This window comes from Kryptolebias marmoratus, linkage group LG4 (genome assembly GCF_001649575.2).
Source record: "Kryptolebias marmoratus isolate JLee-2015 linkage group LG4, ASM164957v2, whole genome shotgun sequence".
NCBI lineage: Eukaryota > Metazoa > Chordata > Actinopteri > Cyprinodontiformes > Rivulidae > Kryptolebias > Kryptolebias marmoratus.
In genome coordinates, this window is record NC_051433.1 from 20,626,262 (window position 1) to 20,647,186 (window position 20,925).

Genomic DNA, 20,925 nt, shown 5'->3' on the forward strand with positions numbered 1-20,925 from the left:
GAAAATGAAATCCATTGAATATTCTGCCGATTTCACAATATCTAGCTGTTGTTTTTAATAACCACCATATGTCACCAAACTGTCAAGTAGGTGAGAGCAAAGAGAGTACAATTACTGACCTCAGACCAGTCACCAGATTTCCATTGTGGACAGAGGAAATCGTTGCAGGGTTGGACGGTCAGTTTGTCCCTTTGACTGCATTTGCTTTCATCAACGCTGCCCTCAGCTGCCTTCCGACACACTGCCCCTCGACGTCGGGTGCCCCCGCCGCAGCTTTTGGAGCACTGCATGAACATTTGAGCATCAACAAACTAAAACTTCAACAGAGTCCCATTCGTGCAGAAACTGTTTCTTTTCTCCAACTGTACCTCTGACCAGGGAGAGTAGTCCCAACCGCCAGGGTTACAGTCTCCATGGCAACCTTCCTTATCTTCAGGTTTGCTCTGACCACTACAGTAGCGGTCATCAACCTTCTGGATCTTGCCGTCCGTGCGGCTGAACTTGGTGCAATATATTTCCAGAGTGCGATATCCGGGGCCACACTGAGCTGTGCACTCACTTTTACGAGCCACATGCCATCTGAGTCAGGAAATAAATCAGATCCAGTATTTCACACCAAGTTCACGAAAAAGATATACATATATATATATATATATATATATATATCTTATATACTGACTGGATCACAATCAGGTGATATAAGCTGGGTATACTGGTAATACAAACCTGAGTTCACATTCAGTGTTGCAGGGCTCAGTGATGACGGCAGGTCGAGCTGCACCGTGGCACCTCTGGTCCGACACCACCACACTGTCCGATTCTCTGCTGCACAGCATCTTCCGCTTCCGCTCTCCTGGGAAGACACAAAAATGCAGCATTAGAGAGCAGGTAAAGAATCTGATACGGCACTCAAACATACAACAACAACATAACCCATGACAGAGTCTTTTGTCATATATTTGCATATATTTATCAAATTTAAAGTGACACTAAAAAGGACAAAACGTATGTTGCCTTCGGGTGCTGCACTGTTGGCTAACAGTAAGAGAGTTGTGGTTTAGATCCTGCTGGTTGAGTGAACCTTACTGCGTTGATTGTATGTTCTGCCTTTGCCTGTGCAGGTGAGCTTCAGGTGGTCTGGCAATCTACCTCTGAGTTTAAAAGACACTTTTTAAATGTATTTGTGATTAAAATTGCTTTCAGGCTTGAGCTTACATGGTTTTCTGACTCAGAGTTAACCATGTGATAGACTGGTAGTCTGTCCGGGATGTGGGTAAGGAGCGTATTTTACTAGTTTGAATCCTTAAGAGAGTTATTTTTGAAGTGACATTCTGTCAAATAGGACATTACATCAGTCAAAGAACACAGTATGGAGAAAAGGGAAGAAGTTTTCGACCAGGTTAAGCTAATGGTTAGCCAATCAAGGGCCTGTTCTGTCCTTTTTATTCATACTCCTTTCTCTATGACTGATGTCACGGCTGATAAGCTACTAACTACTGACAACTATTTGACAGAACATCACTTAAAAATGATGAGACTATCTCTTTAATAATAAATTAGGTAAAGTGTGAATTCATTGCATAAAACTAGAGTTTCCAAACATTATATTTAAGAAAACCTGACTATCTTCTGCCTGTGTGTAACACATGGTAAAGTCAATAAATGGTAATCTGAGTATACTTCTCTTCTTCTTCTCTTCAGCTGCACATATGAATGAGACCGTGACTCATGTACCAAAAGTATTATTTTTATTTTCTATGTGCCTGTTAATGCTTAAATGTTCTTTTCCCCTTTTTTTAGTGTATGTCCTTTGAAACAAATAGTAAAAGAAACAATAAACATTTGTGCAGTGGAGTAGGACATATTTAAGCTCATATGGCTCCATGTAATAACTTCATGTTACCAAGTTTTGTATTTTAGTTCTGTGAGAGCTCAGTTTGTCTCAGCTGAGGGCGTTACATGTCAGCTGTTTATCCTGCAGGAAACTGTGAAGTTTTAAGGTTTCTCCCTGGAATTCACTGCTGGTTGTTCCAGCAGAGTTGTGTCAGAAAAGCAAAGAAAGAGATTCCCGCGCAGAACAAAGTTAAGTCATAACACTCAGCGGGTTTTAGAGTTTACCTGCAAGCCACCTCTGCTCGCCCACACACTCAGACAGATCCACAGTCGTGCCAAAGAAGGGGCTCTGACACTGAGCATTAGAAAGATTGTACTTATTCTTTGGGTCATAAGCTGTGACGCTGGCAAATTGATCCAGGCTGTTTTCTCCCTTATATATTCCTGACTCCGAGGTCTCCCTTCCTCCATCTCATCTTGACTCTAACCTCATTTATCTTTGACCTTTCTAAACACCTCAGCCTGCCACATGTGCCTCCCCCTCACCTTGGCACAGACGACTGCACTCCTGCCAGGGCCCATAAGCTTCCCAGAAGAACTGCTGAGGCTTATCCTCTATGGGGATATTAAAGGAGTACTTGACATTTGGGCTGTAAAGGTTCCCGACAGACAGCACCTGGAAGGAACGCAGGCAATGTGAAATCCATTACAATGGAATTACAGGTGAGCAGTCTAAGCCTTTCAAATAAAAGTAATTTTGCACGGGATACCAGGTGTCCACTCTCGGTGCAGTTTACCTGGACAACGATCTCCTCTTCGATGCGATTAGTACAGTTGATCCTCTCGGTCACTTGATCAGAGCCGCTGTACTCGATGACAGCGTCGCCCACTTTGATTTCCCTTTTGAACATGCTGACCACAAATTCTCCATTAAGCAAGAATTCTCCACGGCTATTTGATAAGGCTGCAGGAAGACGGAAACGGCGTGAGGTAAAGCTGGTGTTCAGGTCAAGCTGTTTACTTCACTGAGAAAAAAAAAAGCTAACAAGCTAACACCACAAAATGAATAACTTGAAACTGAAGGCAGCAGGAAAGCTCAGAAAAACAGTGTTAGTATTGTGATTTACAGAAACTCAAGGCCAGTGGGCCAGATACGGCTCTTGCTACAATTTTATCTTGCCTGGTTTATCGATTGAGTCTCTATAGCCAGTATTTTACTGGGCTGTGACCGCTGGAGGCTAACTAGTAAACGGCATTCATCAGAGAGTCTCCAAACTGTCTTGAAACATTTGTTGGGTGTCCAAAAAAACCCAAAAACAATCATGCCAATGATACATAATAACTTTAAAATGGCTATGGCAGGTACAGTGTGGGCAATAAAGTATTGTGCACGGCCTAGGATACAGTTTTGCAAGCCGTGCACACAAAAATGGGCTGTGATTTCCAAAGAATTGGTCATTTGAAACATGGTTGTGTGGCTTGCTGGTCACCACTCAAAAATCAGTGAGACTGCAACTGAAAAGCTGCCTGTTTTCTTGCAGTTTCGAGTCATCCAACTAGTCCCCAACAATCCCAGCCCGGTCGGATACTGGCTTGTTGCTTCTCATTTTACTTAAAAAATAGGCGCGATTAGCCGATTAGTCAAGAAAATCAAACTGGATTTGTTTTAATAATCTCTGATTTTGATAAGGAAATAATAAAAAAAAAAAAACAGCTAAATGAATTTGATCAAACTCTTGCTGATAAAGTTCGAGACAAGAAAATATGTCAGGTGTCTGACTTGAGCTAATGTGCAACAGAGAGTCTGATTAATTGTATATTTACTTCTTTCTCTGTCTTGAGAAAAGATCGTTTATATTCTTTGTATGGATAGTTTGACATACATAATACATCTGAAATCATTTTATATCTTTTTTTTTGACCCAGATTGGCTCTCAGCTAGGACCAGGTTCTTAATTTTGCTCCCTCTCTCTAGAAGTTTGACACCCCTGGGCTGAAAATAATCCTCTTTTCCAGAAAAAGTGCCACCCTGGGGCATCCCGTTCTCTTCACCACCCAGTGTTCTGCTCTCATTTGCTCTAATGCGATTATGTAGCTAATTTCCTGCCTTTACCTTCCTCGCCATTTCCCACATTACACTAATACTGCTGTCAAAAATGGCAATTATCATCAGAAATCTTGAACAGTAACTGACTTTCCTCACACCTAAAAAAAATTACATAAATACAGTCAGTGAAGAGTGATGCATGTCAGACTGAATGCATATAGTCAAGCTATATGCAAATGCAGACACAGTTACAAAAGAAAGATTTATGCAAAAATGTGCAAGTTGACCTACATTTATATAAGCAGCATGCCATCGAGGAACACAGAAGACATGAAAGCTGACAAACTGACTGACCGTGGTGGAAATGCATGCACAGACTGGCTCATTAAAAGTTTAGTGCACACACCATGCTAGCTTCTTTACAGTATAGGACTTTACAATAAGATCTGAACTTTTACTTTTACCTCAACAGGCAAGCAGAGAAGAGCATGACAGTAAGAGAAGAGGTCTTTCCTCCTCCAGATCCAGAAAACATCATGAATAAAAAGTAAAACCACAAGACAAATTTGTAGAATCTTCTCACCGAGGTAGTTGTCATCCTCCGGCTTCCCTGAGTAGCTGTGCTGACGCACATCTATGTTTGTAGCACCACTGGGGATTCGGACTACTTCATTATAGCCTGTAAACACGTTCAGATCGTAAGTACACCCATTTCTGTGGCTACGCAAGCAAAAGGGCACATCAGGGCTGTTCTTCTGACGCAACAACAAATGTGTCACGATGACAAGTGCAATAAAAGCCACCGTCTTTTATATGTGCGAGACTGATGGGGTTATAAACGAGGTTGTAGCTCACCGTAGTGTACGTTGTTGAAGGTGTCTGCGACTGTTTTGCAGGAAGAGTTATCACCTCCGCACACGCCACACTTGTCTCTCCTGGCTTTAGAGTTCAGTACATGATCGCAGCCTGCTTGCTGCTCGAGAAAAACACAGCAACAGAGGAGGTGGTGGTGACACAAAGAAAAGGGGGCATGAAGTTATAAAAAACAAATCCCAGAACAAAACAGAAAAGGATGTTCTTTCATTCACACAAATGTAGCAGCACTCTTAACAGAACATCTTCTAAATCAGTAACTGATTTCTTTAAGAAAAAAAACAAAACCAAACAAATCCTAAGAACATATCTAACCTTTTAAAATAGTTACATATGGACATTTTTAATTATTGCCTCTTTACTTAAATCCTGTAAAGTTGAACAAAAACATAAAGTGACTTGAAATAAACCACCCTGCCTGCAGTGAAGACACATTTGTTTTATTTTTCAGACAACTATTTGGATCAAAACTGCCAGGAGAAGAGCAATTTAACTGAGCCGCAGATAAATCTAAACTCTGTGTGTGGTTCAGTGTGTACACAGGAAAACCCACAGCTTCTTTTAAGAAGCACATTGATGTGAACATGTATGTTAGCAATCAAGCGTTCAAAACTTAAAAAAAGAAATCAACATTTGAGGAGACAGTCTGGTTCAGCAAAAAGACTGAATGCATTAGCTGTAAGAATGTGGAAATCAACTCCACACAGTTGCAGTCACTGACAGAAGTGATGATTTTAAACCGTAATAAATCAGAACTATTAATAACCTCACCCTGCACAGGCCCTGCACACAGATGTCGTTGGTGTCGGGTCCACATGGCGTGCCATCGATGACCCTGTCCCTGAGCTGATAGTAGGCCGTGCTGCCTGCCACTCGGCAGAACAGCTTACACCTGTCCTTCATCAGGACTGAGAGACGAAGACAAAACAAGAGCAAATCTTTACACAGATCAGACTTAATGCAAGGCTTTCATTATGCATGATTCAATGAGCAAAAAGGGGCTCTTAGTAAGTAGGGGGGAGAAAGGACTCTCACTTCCGCTGTATTTGGGCACCCAGCGAACATTCGGAGGTAGACCGTTGATGTTGAAGTGCCTGCCATCAAACGCAGCACACTGTTCCTCCCTGAAGTCCTTCTTTTGCTTAGAGCAGGGCTCCGAGTTACAAGAACGAAACTTCATCCGGCGGCCGACACAGTACATGCCTCCGTTCCTCGGCCTGAGAGTGAAAACATCCAGGTAAGACGACGGATGCTGGCCTCATCTAAAAACGCTTACAGTAGATTTTTCTACCCACAGTGGAATTAGATATTATGGCAATCCCTACTTAGATCACATCTATTTGTTTCCCATCTCCAACTCCTTCTCATTACATTTGATTCTTTCTTTCACTCAGTTAACCCAGGATGAAAGGCGCAGAGTGACCTCTGCGTTAACCTGGAAACATCCGTTTAAGATCTGAGAGGGCCTGACTCAATAAACACATGCTAAGGAAAGAATCCCCTTAAAGAGGTTTGATCTATGGAACGCTGACTTTAGCAGCGAGGATGGAAACAAGCTTCACCTGGCATGCGTGACTACAAAGAGGCGGGCTACTCACAAGGGTCGGTTGCATTCGCGCATCGCTATCATTATGCCGCCGCCGCACGTCCGCGAACACGTGCCGAAAGGACTCCAAACCCCCCACGCTCCCTCCACGGGCTTGGCTTCCTGCTCTCTGGCTATACACAGGCCATGTTTGCAGTGCTGCAAGGACAGAGAAGGGAGGAGGGAAGAGCAATGAATGAAGAGGTACAATGAGAAAAAATGAAGGAAGAAATTAAAACGGAAAAATTATGAAAAATTAAACAAACAGTGTAGCAAAAAATGGTGTCCATATACAGTATCTGGCACCGAATCATTCTGTTTCGTTGAGCTTTGACTATTATCTGGAAGAAATTAGTGAAGCAAACAGACAAAAGAAAAGAAAAAAAAGGAGAGATTGAGCACAGCTGGGAGGAAACAAAAAAAGTCAATAAATATATCTCAGCGCCATTTGAATGAATGATATCGCAACTTTCATTTTAAGTCTTTAATGTCGTTAAGTTATTTCTTTTACTCTTTTTTTTTTACTCTTTCAGGTCATGTCCCCCTCATTCTTATAGACGGAAAGCTAGATGTTAGTGAGGAAGTTTTGATTCAAAGCTGCCCTGTGACAGCCGCCTAGGAAGAAACCATTATTCAAAGCCTTGTGCTAGGTTTGTTTGCCAACCACTTTCAGGTTTATAAGCGTGCTCAATCCAATGGAAAGGTCATTTTCAGCAAATATTGGTACATCTGTCTTAGTTATGTCAATTTGCAAATCATATTATAAGAAATGTGAACAACTGTGTGGCTGCGAGTCTCTAAAAAAAGAGTAATGTAAGTATTAAACCATAAACAATAAACATGTTGCGTTTTCATGCGGTGGCAAGATATTAATTCCTATGAACAATTAACATCTTACCTGCTGTGGATAGCTTTTTGAACGACCTCCGTTTGGTGAAATATTGAGACATGGACTGATGAGCTAACAAGTCATCTAAGCAGAGGCTTTTTTTTTTTTCCAGAACCCGTTGTTTCTATGAAAAACATTGTCATCTGTCATTCCTTCAGTCTACATGACATTTACCTTTCCAGACGAGCAGTCGGTGCCATCTGCCCACGGCATGTGCTGCGTCCTGCAGCCCCTCTGGGCTCCCTCTGGACTGGTGCACCACAGCCTCCGACACTGAGTCTAATGAACACACACACAAGTGCAAACAATCTATGTTATTGCTGGTTCCTCATCCACATTCCACATGTTTGAACAGTTTGTTTACCTCACATTAGGAAATGTGAGATATAATATCTACGGGTGACTCGGTACACTGCATCAGTCAGGTGTTTCGCAGCCACTGGCCTACAAGGCTTTTCAGTGCTGTCAGAAATCATTAAACTAAAAATTCCCTGCGTTGGACAGATTTTGGAGGCTTATTTTTAGCATTTATGAAAACAAATTACGATTAGATCCTATTTTAATTATTCCTCTTGCCTAAGAAGTCCTCATATTACGTTTAACAGGCTAATATTGAATCATTTTTCATCTTACATGTGTTTCACAGAGAATCGTGATGTCTTTAGCTACAGCAAGTGACATCAGTGTCTTCAAACTGTTTAAATTTAGTCAACAACCTCGATCCCGCCTCGATATCACAACAACATCAACCCTCCAGCTGACTCCACTCACCATGTAAGGGCACACCTGCGTTCCAGGCCCAAATATCAACTCGCACTGTTTATTGACACTGTATATCCGCCCGGGCAGCTGATGCGAGAGACTGTACGGCCTAGAAACGGGCTCGTCGAGCAAGCACTCACCGTATCCTGTGCTATTAAGAAATAAAAATGAATTGACTTAAAGAAAAAAAAGAGAGGAAGAAACAAGAGACACAAACAGACAGAAAACACTCAGTACAGCTGGAGTTGGTCATTTTTCTGTACATATACATCTTGACAAGCGTCTTCTTAGCTGTAAATAAAAAATACCTCAAGACCTCAGAGGGGAGAACTCTACACTGCCTGGCTTTGAGGAGGATCTTACAGTAACATTTTTCTGTGGCTTCTGATTTTCGCTGTTGCAAAAGAAAACCTACCAACACCGTACATACATGGTTGCAGTATTTAAAGAAATCTACCATTTGACCAGATTTCCAAAGTTGATTTGATTCTTTTTTTTTTTTTTTTACATCCTGCAAGATGCACACTAGTAACAGTGATGAAGAAAGCAGTATGACCTACTCTAGAAACTCTGTGATGTACTTCCTGCTACATTTGGACCACATCCAAGGGTTTGTGTTGTAATTAAGCGTGGGAGCCATCACGTGTTGCTGGATCTTAACTCCGTCCTCCTTACACTTGTTACTGTCATCATGAGGCATGTTGAACCTGGAAAAAAAAAATATGTTCAAGCAGATGAAAAACCACATTACAGAAAAAGGTATGAAAAATGAAGCAGTTTTCTGTCAGCTTTCTTAAAAATCCAGATTTGAAGCAATATTTGTTTCTGGAAAAGACTTTAAAGTTTTCTTATTTGTTTTTCTCCACCAATGTATGCAAATAAACTTTTAACATTTCTTTAGCATGACTTACAAGGAGAGATTTATTTCCACTGTTTCTGTAATACTGGCTTTGGGAAACTACTTCACAAGTATTTGCATTAAAAAGAACCCAACATTCACTTCTGTAACAAACTAAGCTCATGTATGAACTCTATAAGCCGTGGAAAGAGAATCGAGATCAAAAGAAATGTTAAAGCTGCTGCTAGTGGCTCATTAGAGTCACCATGGTAACAACACACCTGTGTCTTTCACTCCCTGATAGCACTCTTAACAAGACTGGCAGACAGGAAAGCAAAGGAGCAATGAAGCCTCAAATGAAAGGTAAGTGTGCAAAATCTATTAATTGTATTGAAAAAAAATGTACATCTTAATCTTAATTCACAGAAGCGTCTGTTAATTTTTTACGTGTTTGCAGTGTTTAATGTGAGAAATGTGACAAGTTCAAAAAACTTCACTTTAGGTTTTGAAGAAACAAATTCTGAGCTCCAACACAGTGGAAGTCAGTAAGAGTTAAGATGTGTGTACGCTGCACGCTGCGGAGATTTGAGAAAACAACATGATTTCTATGGCTGTGTGAGACACACTGGGTGAAAGATGACAAAATTGTCTACGTTTCGACAAATAAACTGTATAAGAAGTGTCAAGTTTGTGGAAATAAGCAGATTTTTACAAATGTTTAGAAGTTTATATGTGACATCATCACATTGTAAGTTTAACAATTTGTGGTAAAAACAAAAAAAAACTTAAACTCCATCATGTAAAAACTGTGAAATATATCAAAATGCCAGTTCAGTTATTTAAAGCCCAATTTTCTGTGACTCATTTAAACTTTGAAGGATGATTATAGTGTGAAGTCTGCCTGAGCTGTAGAGCTCCAAAGAGGCCCAAGTTTTCTCACTCGTTTTGCCAAATTTCTATTATTGATTATTATTATTATTGGTGTAGTGCTCCCAAAAGTCATATCACATTATTTCTGATCGAGCCGCACATTTTGTATGAATTTATACAAAACTGTGGGATGGGTAGCAAATCAATATTCTTGATGGAAATAGAAGATTAACAGAGTAATAATTAGCTGGCTTCAATGCTTGAGCACTGGCAGCTTTAATAAGGGACAGATTATAAGCTCATGCAAAGAGGCATAATGCAGTCTCTGCTGATGGTGTACAGCTGCAGCATCACACTGCCTGCTGCTAAGCTGTTCACCTCTCAAGGACTAAATAACAGCCTGTAACAGTCTCAGCTGTAGAAAACTAACACCCCCAGTTCAGGGTGACTCCGAACTTTGGATTTTCCAGAGTTTGATGTACACCAAGAGAAAAGCAAGCAGTGGTTTTATTTTAACTCTGAGAAACAAACCAATCTCTTTTCTGTCTCGAAATGAAAGACAGACTTGTTTGGGGAGGCAGAAGGTACACAAAAACCTCAACAACAACAACAACAACAAAAACTGAGAAGGCAAAAAATGAATCCATGTGTGGTATGTTATGCAGTATTTTTTAATATTTATTTTCTTTAGTTTCCATGTCTGAATTCAAAGGAAAATTTTATTATTGTCTAAATAAAGCCAAGAGCTTCTCATGTTTGGAGCAAGCTGGTGTAAACACTGAGCAGAAGCCCGATCGGTGTACTCACACGTGGCCGAGTTCGTGGGCGATCGTGAACGCCGTGCTGAGCCCATTGTCCTCGCTGATGCTGCAGCTCCTGTACGGATCACACACTGTGCCCAGCTCTGCGAGTCCTGAGCAACACGAGACACACGTCAGCCTTCCTTAATCATGCAATCGTCACAATGACTGCAGCTCAACTCATTATAAAAATAAAATAAAATAAAATCCACTCACCTAAGGTGTCACACTTATCCCTCGCTCTGCAGATGTCTTGCCTGTGGGGAAAATGAAGAAAACAGGTCATGGTCAATGGCAAACAAGCAAACTTTAGAGCCAACTCTTTGATCATGCACTAAACCTCTTGTTTATTGGATAATTCCGATCTTTCAGAGACTTAAAAGCATGTTCAAAGTGGCCTAGACGGAGAAGGAATCTGGATCGTTCGCTTGCACCTGGTGATAAGGATGGCCGTGTCGTGATGGGAGTGGTGGCTATCATCCAAGACATTCTGACTCTGCTGCCAGATGCAGAAGTTCTTTAAAGTGGTCTGTGCATTAAAGGAGATGACTGGACCGTCCTGAGAAACACGCAAAAGCGGACAAAAGAAAGCGTCACCTTCAGACGGAAACGCTTACACTAAATGGGGTGAAAGCAACAAAACTTACCAGCTCGTTGTTTATGATCACTAACTTAACAATCACAATATTAATCAGGTTGCCTATGCTGGGATCCTTGTAGATGGATGAGACCTGAAGAAAGAAGACAAACTGCAACTTAAAATGCATCATTTCAACATGAGACCAATTTTAATGACAAGCTCAATATCTGTTTGTATTTAAAAGGCAAATATACTATGCCAACAGCAAAAAAAGTTTGGACATTGTGTAAAATGTAAATAAAAACAGATTGCAATGATTTGCAAATGTACCATAGTAAATATACCAAATGTTGAAACTAAGAAACTGTATTATTTTGAGGAAAAAAGAATGAAACTTTGAATCTTATGGCAGCAGCACATCTCAAAAAGGTTGGGACAGAGCCATGTTCCCCCACTGTGAAGCATCTCTCCTCTTATCAACATCTAGAAGCTGAGGAGAGCAGCTGCTGGAGGTTTTGGAGGGAATGTTGTCCCATTCTGGTCTGATGGAGGATTCTAGCTGTTCAACAGGTCTCAGTCTTTGCTGGATTTTTCAAATGTTTTCAATTAGTGAAGGGTCTCAGAGAAGACAGCAGCGTTTCTGGATGGTGTTCACATAGGACTTCTTCTTTGCCTGATAGAGCTTTAACCTGCATCTGTGGACAGCTCAGTGAGCTGTGTTTACAGACAGTGATCTGTGGAAGTGTTCCTGAGTCCAGAACAGAATCAGACCTGGTTCTAATGCAGCATCGCCTGAGGGCCTGAAGACGACGGACATCCAACGTTGACTTTTAGTCTCGTCTTTTGAGTTCAAAGATTTCTACATATTATTAAAAGCTTTTAATGATATTATGTACTGTAGATGATGGTATATTCAATTTTTCATTGAGGAACATTATTCTGAAACAGTTCAACTATTTTTAGACAATTTTTTTCAGACAGGTGAACCTCTGCCTATCTTTAATTCTGAGAGATTCAGCCTCTCTAAAATGCTCTTTTTATACCAGGTCCTCTTACTGACCTGTAGAAAATTACCATAATTTGTTGCAAAATGCTTCTCTAGCCGTTTCTTATCCATGCAACTTACCTTTACAGCCTTTTGTTGTTGATACCATCAAATTCAAATTCAGAATGAGCTTTTTTTTTCCCCCTAAAATGGTAAAATGTATTAATTTACCCATTTGATATGTTTAATATGTTTCATTGGAAATAAAATATGGGTTGAGGAGATTTGAAAATCATTGCATTCAGTTTTTATTTACTTTTTACATAATGTCCCAACTGTTTCAGAATTGGCACTGCATTTACTAGTAACCTTAGTTTTAGCTCCCTGCCTGCAGTTTCAAAAGGCATAAAAAAATAGCCGGAGCCACTGAGAAAAAAAGAAGCCTTAGCCAAGAACAAAATATAGGTCATCTCAACCTCCCCCTGAAGACCGCTGGCCCCAGAAGCCTGCGGAAGCTGCTGTTTGAAGTGGCTGGGAGTAAGTGGTCTTTGCAACATACCTGAGCTTATTTTTTAGCATTTATCAAAGCTGTCAGACCGACTCTCCCTCCAGTTGTCCTTTTTTTTTACACCCTCCTTTTAAAAGGAGCTGTTTACCCCTGCCCTGAGCTGCCCTTTTCCCGACCACAAGTCACCTTCAAAGGGTGACTGACTGACCTGCAGCACAAACAGCGAAGCCAGAACAGGTACACACAGTCTGCACCAAACTTCACACGACTCCTTTCACCACAGCCAAACTTACTATTGACATTAACGTGAGGATGTAGTGCTGCAGGTTGCTGCCGTGATGCTCCACCATTTTGCTGTCGGCGACCAGCATGACTTCAACAAAGCGCGGGTAGGAGAGGAAGCGCTTTGATCTCCTGTGAGGTCCCAAGTCCCCACTGCTATCATTTGACAGTCTAGTGCTGGTAATGCCCCGCTCTGATCTGAGCAGAGCGTTACCGGTCAGGCTGGCGCTCAGAGACTCCAGGTCTCTGAACACGCCGGGGCCGACTTCAGGCTCGGAGACAGCGGCTGGCGTTCTCTTCAGCTTGTGTCTCTTATGTCTGTGTTTGTGTCCTAAAGTGAGAAACCAGAGGGGAATAAGGACACACATAAATAAATACACACTCGGGGGGGAAAAAAAAAGACAAAATCTTAATCATTGTTTGTCAAGAGGATGTGGTTTCAGTGAAGCAACATTTATGGGTTATGGCTTTAACACTGCAGATGCATGCTGTGAGTTGGCTTTATGTTGCTGCCTCTTTCTCTGTTATGTTTATCGCTGCTCAAAGATTGTGTTGACAGATGAATACTGACTGAAGTACCTTTTTTTCTCTCTCTCCCTTCGCTTTGAAACCAGGGGGGGAAAAAAGGGCAAGGAGTTCAGGCTATGTAAGCCTGAAGCGCATCCATAAAAAATCCACAAAAAAAACAAAAGTAACAAACTGCTTTGCATGTACACTGATTGGGCTGCTCTGTAAGTGAGAACCAAAACCTCTCAAGACTTGTTTTATGATCTATTAGGAGAAAAACAATTTTTAAGGCTTAAAACCACAGAAGGTCACAAAAGATTACATCTGTCTTCCATTCTTTTCAGCTTCAACTCACATTCTAAAAAAAAAAACACAATGAAATTGAAGAAATTAAAAAAAGACAAACGCGTGATACGCTCATGCTGTAAAGGAGTATGCATCACCCATCACTGTGCATCGTCAAAGTTTTAAACTAAAATCTGTTAAGGCTTGGATTATGTGGCGGGGATGACTCTCAGCGACTACCACACCAAAGCTCAAGAGCTGTAAAATGACTGCGTTATAGCCTTTTTTGTGTTTGCTAAGGTTGATGAGCTGTGGCAGCCATCTTGAATCACGTTGATTCCAAAGGTTAATCAGTTATAGATGTACATCCAATCATGACTTTCTGACAGGTCTTGTGCTAATAGCCAGACTAATTAAGACACACACACAGGCAGTTATATGATTGCCTGTCATTAATGGGGACAGGAAACCAAAATAATTGTAAAGAAACAGCAACAAAAAGTTTCAATTAAGTTTCAAAAGGTTCCACTCCCACTGCATTTTATAATAAACTCATGTAACAATTAGAATCACAAATGTGTGTGTTACTGTAGGACCTTGGAGTTAAACAGGTGCCTGCTGGTCCAGCATTTTTGAAATCACTCTGACTGAAAACTTGGCTGATTTGACAAAACTAAAAATAATTTTTTACATTCATTAATTTACACCAACATCTGCAAGTGCAAGACTTGAAACATCCAGAACTCCCCTGATCATCCTCTGATAATTATGACTTCTGCAGTAACGCCGTGTTGATTTCATCCTGTTTACCTTGTGAACAAGAACTCCTCAGGAGAACCTTTGAGGAGCTTTGTTCTCTAAATTGTAAAGATGGAAATTTACGATCAAAGGGGGGATTTACAGTTTCCATGACAAACATTAATTGCCTGTTTCTTGAACAGTTTAGTTCACGTAATTACAAAAGTTTCAGATTTAGAAGTGAAAGCACACACTACATGCTACATAAACTACAATTATTAGCTGAAAGCTCATCGAACGCATTTATAGAAATCAGTCTTTCAATAACATTCAACCTGCAAAAAGTAAAAGTAAGTAAAAATGTTTCTGAAACAAAATTGTGGAGGCTTAAATGCTTTTTCGACTACAAATGTCTTTTTGTGTAATGTATGTTCCTCGAGGTTATGTTTTCTAACATTCGCTGAATGTCTACCTGGGTTGAATTGTGGAACCAGAAAAAATACACAAACATTTCCACACACAGCGACTACCCTACCTCTGCACAACAATCTCCGGGAGACAAGGACAAAGAAACACTCAACATTTATTTGACTTTGTTTTGATTATTTGGCTCTTTTAAGTTGGCATTACTTTGCCATTATACAGTTTACACAACGCGCTCGTGGTGTAGGGTCCACTCGAGCTGCTTATCAAAGAAACAGAGGAAGTACAAGAGTCAACAGGAAGTTCAGCCAGTAAACTGAGATGGGGCGATACAAGGGTGAACCTCCAAAATGATTATTTTTTTTGTCCTCTGTGAGAGCTGAAAAAACTTCCTCACTGCTGTGACGAGGCTGCAGGAACTGCAACATTCAGAAGTCTTTCTTACGCTGTACTTTCACTTTAATTCAGCCGTTACGCTCCAGGTTATAGCCAGGTCTCAATCATGTTCAGCCCAAGAATAGTTTTATTTATAAGATAGAAATGTATTGTTCTTATCTACTCTTCTTATTGAATTATTTCCAATCAAGACTGGGATCATTTTTATAAAGCTTTTTAAGTTTTGTCTCTATTGCATAAGCGGCTCCCGTTGCAGCTGAGATTGGAGCCTGTTTTACACCTGATCGTGTCCGTGGGAACTTACACACACATATGGAAAAATTCTCCCCTTTGCAAACCACACACTTCCTTCCACGCACATAAAAACACACAAAAAAAAAACGACCACATGCACACACTGTTTTGAAGCACAGCCACTGGGAGGTCCCTGCTCCCAGGCAGCATCACTAACAGGGTGAGGGGTGACTGGAGCAGATATTTAGGTCAGCTGACGAACAGTGAAACCAGCTGTAGTCACAGAGCAGCACATGTGTGAAGGTTTTTGAGTTTTTTGTGTTGCATTTTTTTTTTTTTTTTGCAATATTGGGAGCATTTGTCAATGGAAAAAAAAACTGCATGCATTGTGGAACGTGTGCCACACCTGAAGTGTCACAAGCTGAGGTGTCTTCAGACGTGTGATTCTTGGATGCACGTTTCCTGTACACGATATGAGGTTTTGTGTGTTCTTCCTCGTAGTGTTCCCCTTGATAGCTGTGCAGGGGCTCCACAAAATACTCCCCATCTGGAGACCTGAAAGTGCCGAGCTAGAAAGCAGCGGAAAGAAAAACGCAGAGCAGTTAGTCGCCATCTGTCTGGTTTCTGTAAATATTTCTGAACTTCAATGGGAGGAAAAACGGAGGAGTCACAGGATACATGAGTGCAAAAACAGTTTTGATGTGAGCTAAGTGAGTTGTCATACAAATCTAATGTCATTTATTCGTTGAGGGGAACACAAACCCCCTTCAAGAAAAGTTTGGCATCTTTCAAAATTGTGGCAAAACTTACATTTATGATTTGTGACTTTATTGGGGTCTTTATTTGATAGAAATGGGAACAAAGAGACTGTCAGGAGACGGAGAGATGGCGGCGAACCCAGAACGCAGACGCATAGTTTTTAAAGGAACAAAAACAAATTTATTAAAATAAAACTAACAAAACAAAAGGCTGACGAGGCAGCAAAAACTAACAATAACAAAATCCACAACTAGATGAAAGGCAGGGACATGGCATGGCAACGAGCAGACAAAGCGGAATGATCCAGTGACTAGTGAATGAGAAAGACCGGTACTTAAAGACAGAGGATAATGAGAAAAATGGACACAGGTGAGTGAGAAACAATTACCAGCAGGTGGAGATGGGCGTGGCAGACCTAACAGGAAAAGTACTGGGGAGGTGGAGAGTGACAGGGCATGAACAGGAAAACTAAACTGAAACAAGACAATAATCAAACACAACAAACTGAAAATACCAAACCATGACAGAGACGGCTTTAAAGTGTCTTCAATGAACACCGTCATTGTGTTTAGAAGACATAAACAAATGTGGGGTTTGACTTCAGCGACACAGTCAAACAAAGCTGAGAGTGCCATGTTTACCACTGAGGGACATCACCCTTCCTTTCATTTATATCAGTGATCTTCAACTGCTGGCCCGTGGGGCACTTCCAGCCCGTGTGAGGGCCTCTTCTGGCGTGCAAGGGGTGGGGTTTGATGGGGTGCTCACGTTTATTAAAGTTCTAGGTGTTTCTTTTAATGTTTTCTTTCACTAACCATATACAAAAGGTTTATCTTATTTTTTTTCCTACAAACATTTATCACCAGTATACAGAATGGATATACATCAAATACACACAAATACCCTGCAAATCGGGACTGCAACGTGCAACTACGTTTTTAGAATTACAGATTGTCATTTCCAATATTTTGCAAGAAAATTAACATAATTAAACATGATTAACTTCTTGAGGTTGTGCGTTCTCCTGTGAGGACTTTGGTTTTTGGCACCATATTGTTTTATCCTGTACAACTTAGACAAGTTGTCCTTATTCAATGAGACTAGCTTTTAATTTTATTTTGTATTTTTTTAAATACATGCAATTTTTGAATTGCTTTACTTCTCATCATTAAAATGTTTATGAGGCTAAGGGGAAATTAAAAATGCACACCAAACAAAAGCTCAGGTTAAATGGAGGTTAAAATAAATATCATTTAAAAATAACATGTATTAAATATAGAATGTAATATTAAACAGGCCAAATTAGGCCTAATCTTTTCAGTCTGTTCACCTATAAACTGAGGATACTTTTTATTGCGGTTTTAAAAGAGCAATCTGTCTTCATTCATGGCTGGGTACAAGATGTGAGCTGCTCAGCAGTCCTGTGGTTGCCATCTCCTTCTAGTCTTCATGATGAGTTGGACATTTCGAATAAGAGACAGACCTGGGATGCAGGCAAGCGTGTCAATAAAACACAAAATCCCAGAAACCCTGCGGTTGGAAGTTGTACACAAAGATTTGCAGCATATTGCCCAACTGGACCTCATGGGAAAAGAAGTCATCTTTTTAGTAGTCTCTTCATATTTGTAAATTTACTTCTCTGCATTCTCATGGGGAAAGATAAGATAAAAGTGTGTCACCAATATTTAGTTTTAGATAAGTATCTTCACAAAGATGCCCGTCAGCACTGTCCCTTGTATCCCATCACAGCCACTGGTGTTTGCACCTTTTGCTGATAACTGACTGTATAGTCTTTTTCACCTTTTCCAAAAAGACCCCAAAGTTGTTGTTTTTTTTTTCCTCCAAACCAAAATCCCTCAAGTCCTTCTGTTTATCTCAGAGGAGCTCAAACCCAGAGAGCTCCGCAGTGTTTCCGTGCAGAGTTGATATATGGCTTCCTGCATGCATAACACAGTTTCAAGTTACTTTTATGGATGGAGCAGGAGACTGTGTTGAGTGACAGCGATTTTTCAAAGTAACCCCACTCCCATGTGGCTATATTATTAACACTAGTGTGATGATTTTTCATGCAGCACTGCCTGAAGGCTTGAAATTCAGCATTGGTTTGCAGCTTTGGTCTTTACCCCTTCAGACTTCCTCTGATCAAATTGTATCACAGTATTATGTAGAGTAGAAGAATTCCCTGATGGATTTTGGCACGCAGTGGTAGAAGACTAAACCTTAGGTAGATGCCACTCCACAGTTATGCAAAGTTTGAGTTGTGGATTTATTGACTTTTTGGGTCTGCTGTTGTTTTAATCCGAGTGTGCCACTATGTTCTACTTCTAGATTTAGGTTTTCTAAACAAGGAAAGCATTTCCTTCGTCCTTACATCTGTTAACAGAAAAGTTTAAGCTGAACAAAACACATGTGGAATCGGTGCATTTTAGAAAACGTTCCAACTTGTCTACAAACGTGCTTTGCGATTTACAAGTTGTTGGAACAAATTTGCAATCTGGAGATAAACACGTTCTTATAAATGGGTGAAATGAGCAAATTTGCATGCATTTACGAATGATGCTTAAAACACGAGGAAAGGAATCAAAGCAGACCTGTGATGACTTATCAGGACAACCCTGAGAATGAATGTTTTTGGCCTCAGAGCCTGTGTATTTCAGAAGGTGCGCCAAGCATGACTTAGAGGTCTGCGATGCTGGAGATAAGCTTTGTGCCAACCCAGCAACATTTGACTTGTGAACAACCATCAGGAGGTGGAAACATCGGCACCAGCTTGGTACAGGCCAGAGTCACATTAGAAGACACCAATGTTACGATCAACTGAAAACATTGCACTTTGCTTCACGTGCACATTTCTAACAGCAAAAAACTACTTTTGCCACTGTGCAAGAAACCGATCTTTGGTGGGCCTGTCATATTTTGTCATATTTTTCTAAGATGTTCAGGAAAAAAACTAATTAATAAAACCAACAATGGCTGTTTGAGAATGCATGTGGTCTTAAACAAACACTAACATATGGACCATAAATGTGAGTTTCTAACATACAAAGCTCTAAACAATCAAGCTTCACCGTATATTAAAGACCTTCTTGTTCCTTATTTTCCTAACAGAACACTTTGCTCTCAACCTGCAGGTTTACTTGTGGTTTCTAAAGTTTGGAGGGCAGAGCTTTCTTTCCCAAGATAGATAACTTTTACAGATTGATACTTTATAAACTGTATGTGAATGTATTGTATTATAAAAGGAAGTGAATCGACTGTATTGGATTTAAATCCAGACCTGAATTAGATTCATGATTTGGACTGGTCTTGTCTTCTGTACAGTGCTCTGATTTCTGGAATAAATTGTCTCTATATAAAAAGATAATTCAAAGCATTTTCCTCCTCATTTTTCATTTAGAAAAAGATTTCACCGCCCGTTGAAATGTATCACCTTTTTTTGTGATTTCTATAAATAGCGTGCACTTTTGATCCCCGCAGAAACTCGTGCTGCTGCAGCAGCGCTGGGAGTTGAATCAGTTTGTCATGACGTCAGTGCCGGCCGTGACTCTCGCTGCACGAGCGTGCGTAAAGACGTCACCAACTCGCGGAGACACGGAGTGTCCACTGAACTTGGCACTGGATGTTGGATCCAGGCAGAGCACTCTTCATTTTATGACAGGTTCATGTAACCCGTGGAATGATTCTCAGCGTGCTGGGCATATTTAAACAAGGGGCACTGCGCGTAAATGTGTGTGTTTTGGGGGTGGTGGTGGGNGGGTGGAGGGGGGGAGCAGAGCGCGCGCAAAGTTTAAAATAAAGTTTTCTAGAAATGTCAGTTCAGTAGAGGTAGTGGCTCATAAACGTATGTAGTGGGGGAAAGTAAGCACACCCAGATGTGAAGGGATCCTGCGCGCTCTGAGTTCTGACCGTGCGTAAAAAAAACACTCACCAGTCCGGAGCACAGGCTGATGACCGCGGCGTGTTGTTCCTGTGCGTTTACATGTCCTCTGTAAAAGCAGTGCCTCAACTCCGTGTCCTCCTCCTCTTCCTCCTCCTCTTCCTCCCCCTCCCGCTCCCTCTCCCTCTCCCGCTCCTCTCCCTCCGCATCTGTTCTGTTCGCTCCTTGGGGCGCTCCGAGCACAGTCACAGTGTACAGCGGCGCGATAAATCCCGAGTCCTGCGACAGGTTGAGGTGATAGTGTTTCCCGAAGGCAGATATCCTGTAGTGGATGTTCTCCGAGTCCCAGTGCTCCGTCCAAACTTCGTCCAGACTTCGTCTCTTCCTCCTGAAGTGCGCGCTGGTGGGGAGCTTGTCACCGGCTTCATTCACCCGCTGCGGCGTCACAATCTCATAAGCGCCGACCTCCTCTTTCGCTGTGGAGAGAGAATGAATGGGTTAGTTCAAGTCAAAGGCGCGTCGGAGGTTTTGGACATCAGTGCGTTAATCTGTGACTTCACAGCACTGCAGAGGGAAAGTCAGTGAACTTCACAGAGTCATGTGCTCCATTCATTCCCTGCCTCCGGGCAGAGAAAGCGGTCCCAGAAGTGAATTATTTATGCGTTACCTGCGCGTGAACTCCAAAGCAATCTCCCCGTGGATGCGACTACATTCAAGAAATCCGGGAACAGAAGGAAGCCCAAGCCCCAGAAGAGCACATGCATGATTGTCCACGTTCAGAGGAGAGAGAGAGAGATAGAGAGTGAGAGAGAGAGAGAGAGAGAAAGAGAGAGAGAGAGGGGGGGGGGGGGGGG

The 20,925-nt window shown here is 41.3% G+C and overlaps 1 protein-coding gene across 1 annotated transcript in view; it reads right to left on the reverse strand.

The window, feature by feature from the left end:
• The window catches only part of LOC108244095 (A disintegrin and metalloproteinase with thrombospondin motifs 9), a 49,254-nt gene extending 28,358 nt beyond the window's left edge, over window positions 1-20,896 (reverse strand). The window contains exons 1-21 of the mRNA XM_017429990.3: window positions 20,739-20,896; window positions 20,123-20,547; window positions 15,842-16,004; window positions 12,864-13,183; window positions 11,145-11,228; window positions 10,932-11,056; window positions 10,714-10,754; window positions 10,505-10,610; window positions 8,550-8,696; window positions 7,999-8,140; window positions 7,402-7,506; window positions 6,352-6,497; window positions 5,789-5,970; window positions 5,525-5,661; window positions 4,736-4,853; window positions 4,464-4,559; window positions 2,631-2,797; window positions 2,380-2,509; window positions 727-853; window positions 369-579; window positions 120-284 (exon numbers count right to left, since the gene is read on the reverse strand). Of these exons, the coding sequence (XP_017285479.1) occupies window positions 120-284; window positions 369-579; window positions 727-853; window positions 2,380-2,509; window positions 2,631-2,797; window positions 4,464-4,559; window positions 4,736-4,853; window positions 5,525-5,661; window positions 5,789-5,970; window positions 6,352-6,497; window positions 7,402-7,506; window positions 7,999-8,140; window positions 8,550-8,696; window positions 10,505-10,610; window positions 10,714-10,754; window positions 10,932-11,056; window positions 11,145-11,228; window positions 12,864-13,183; window positions 15,842-16,004; window positions 20,123-20,547; window positions 20,739-20,835 (3,234 nt within the window). The 5' untranslated portion in view covers window positions 20,836-20,896. The remainder of the gene's footprint in view (window positions 1-119; window positions 285-368; window positions 580-726; window positions 854-2,379; window positions 2,510-2,630; window positions 2,798-4,463; window positions 4,560-4,735; window positions 4,854-5,524; window positions 5,662-5,788; window positions 5,971-6,351; window positions 6,498-7,401; window positions 7,507-7,998; window positions 8,141-8,549; window positions 8,697-10,504; window positions 10,611-10,713; window positions 10,755-10,931; window positions 11,057-11,144; window positions 11,229-12,863; window positions 13,184-15,841; window positions 16,005-20,122; window positions 20,548-20,738) is intronic.
• Between the last annotated feature and the right edge of the window lie 29 nt (window positions 20,897-20,925).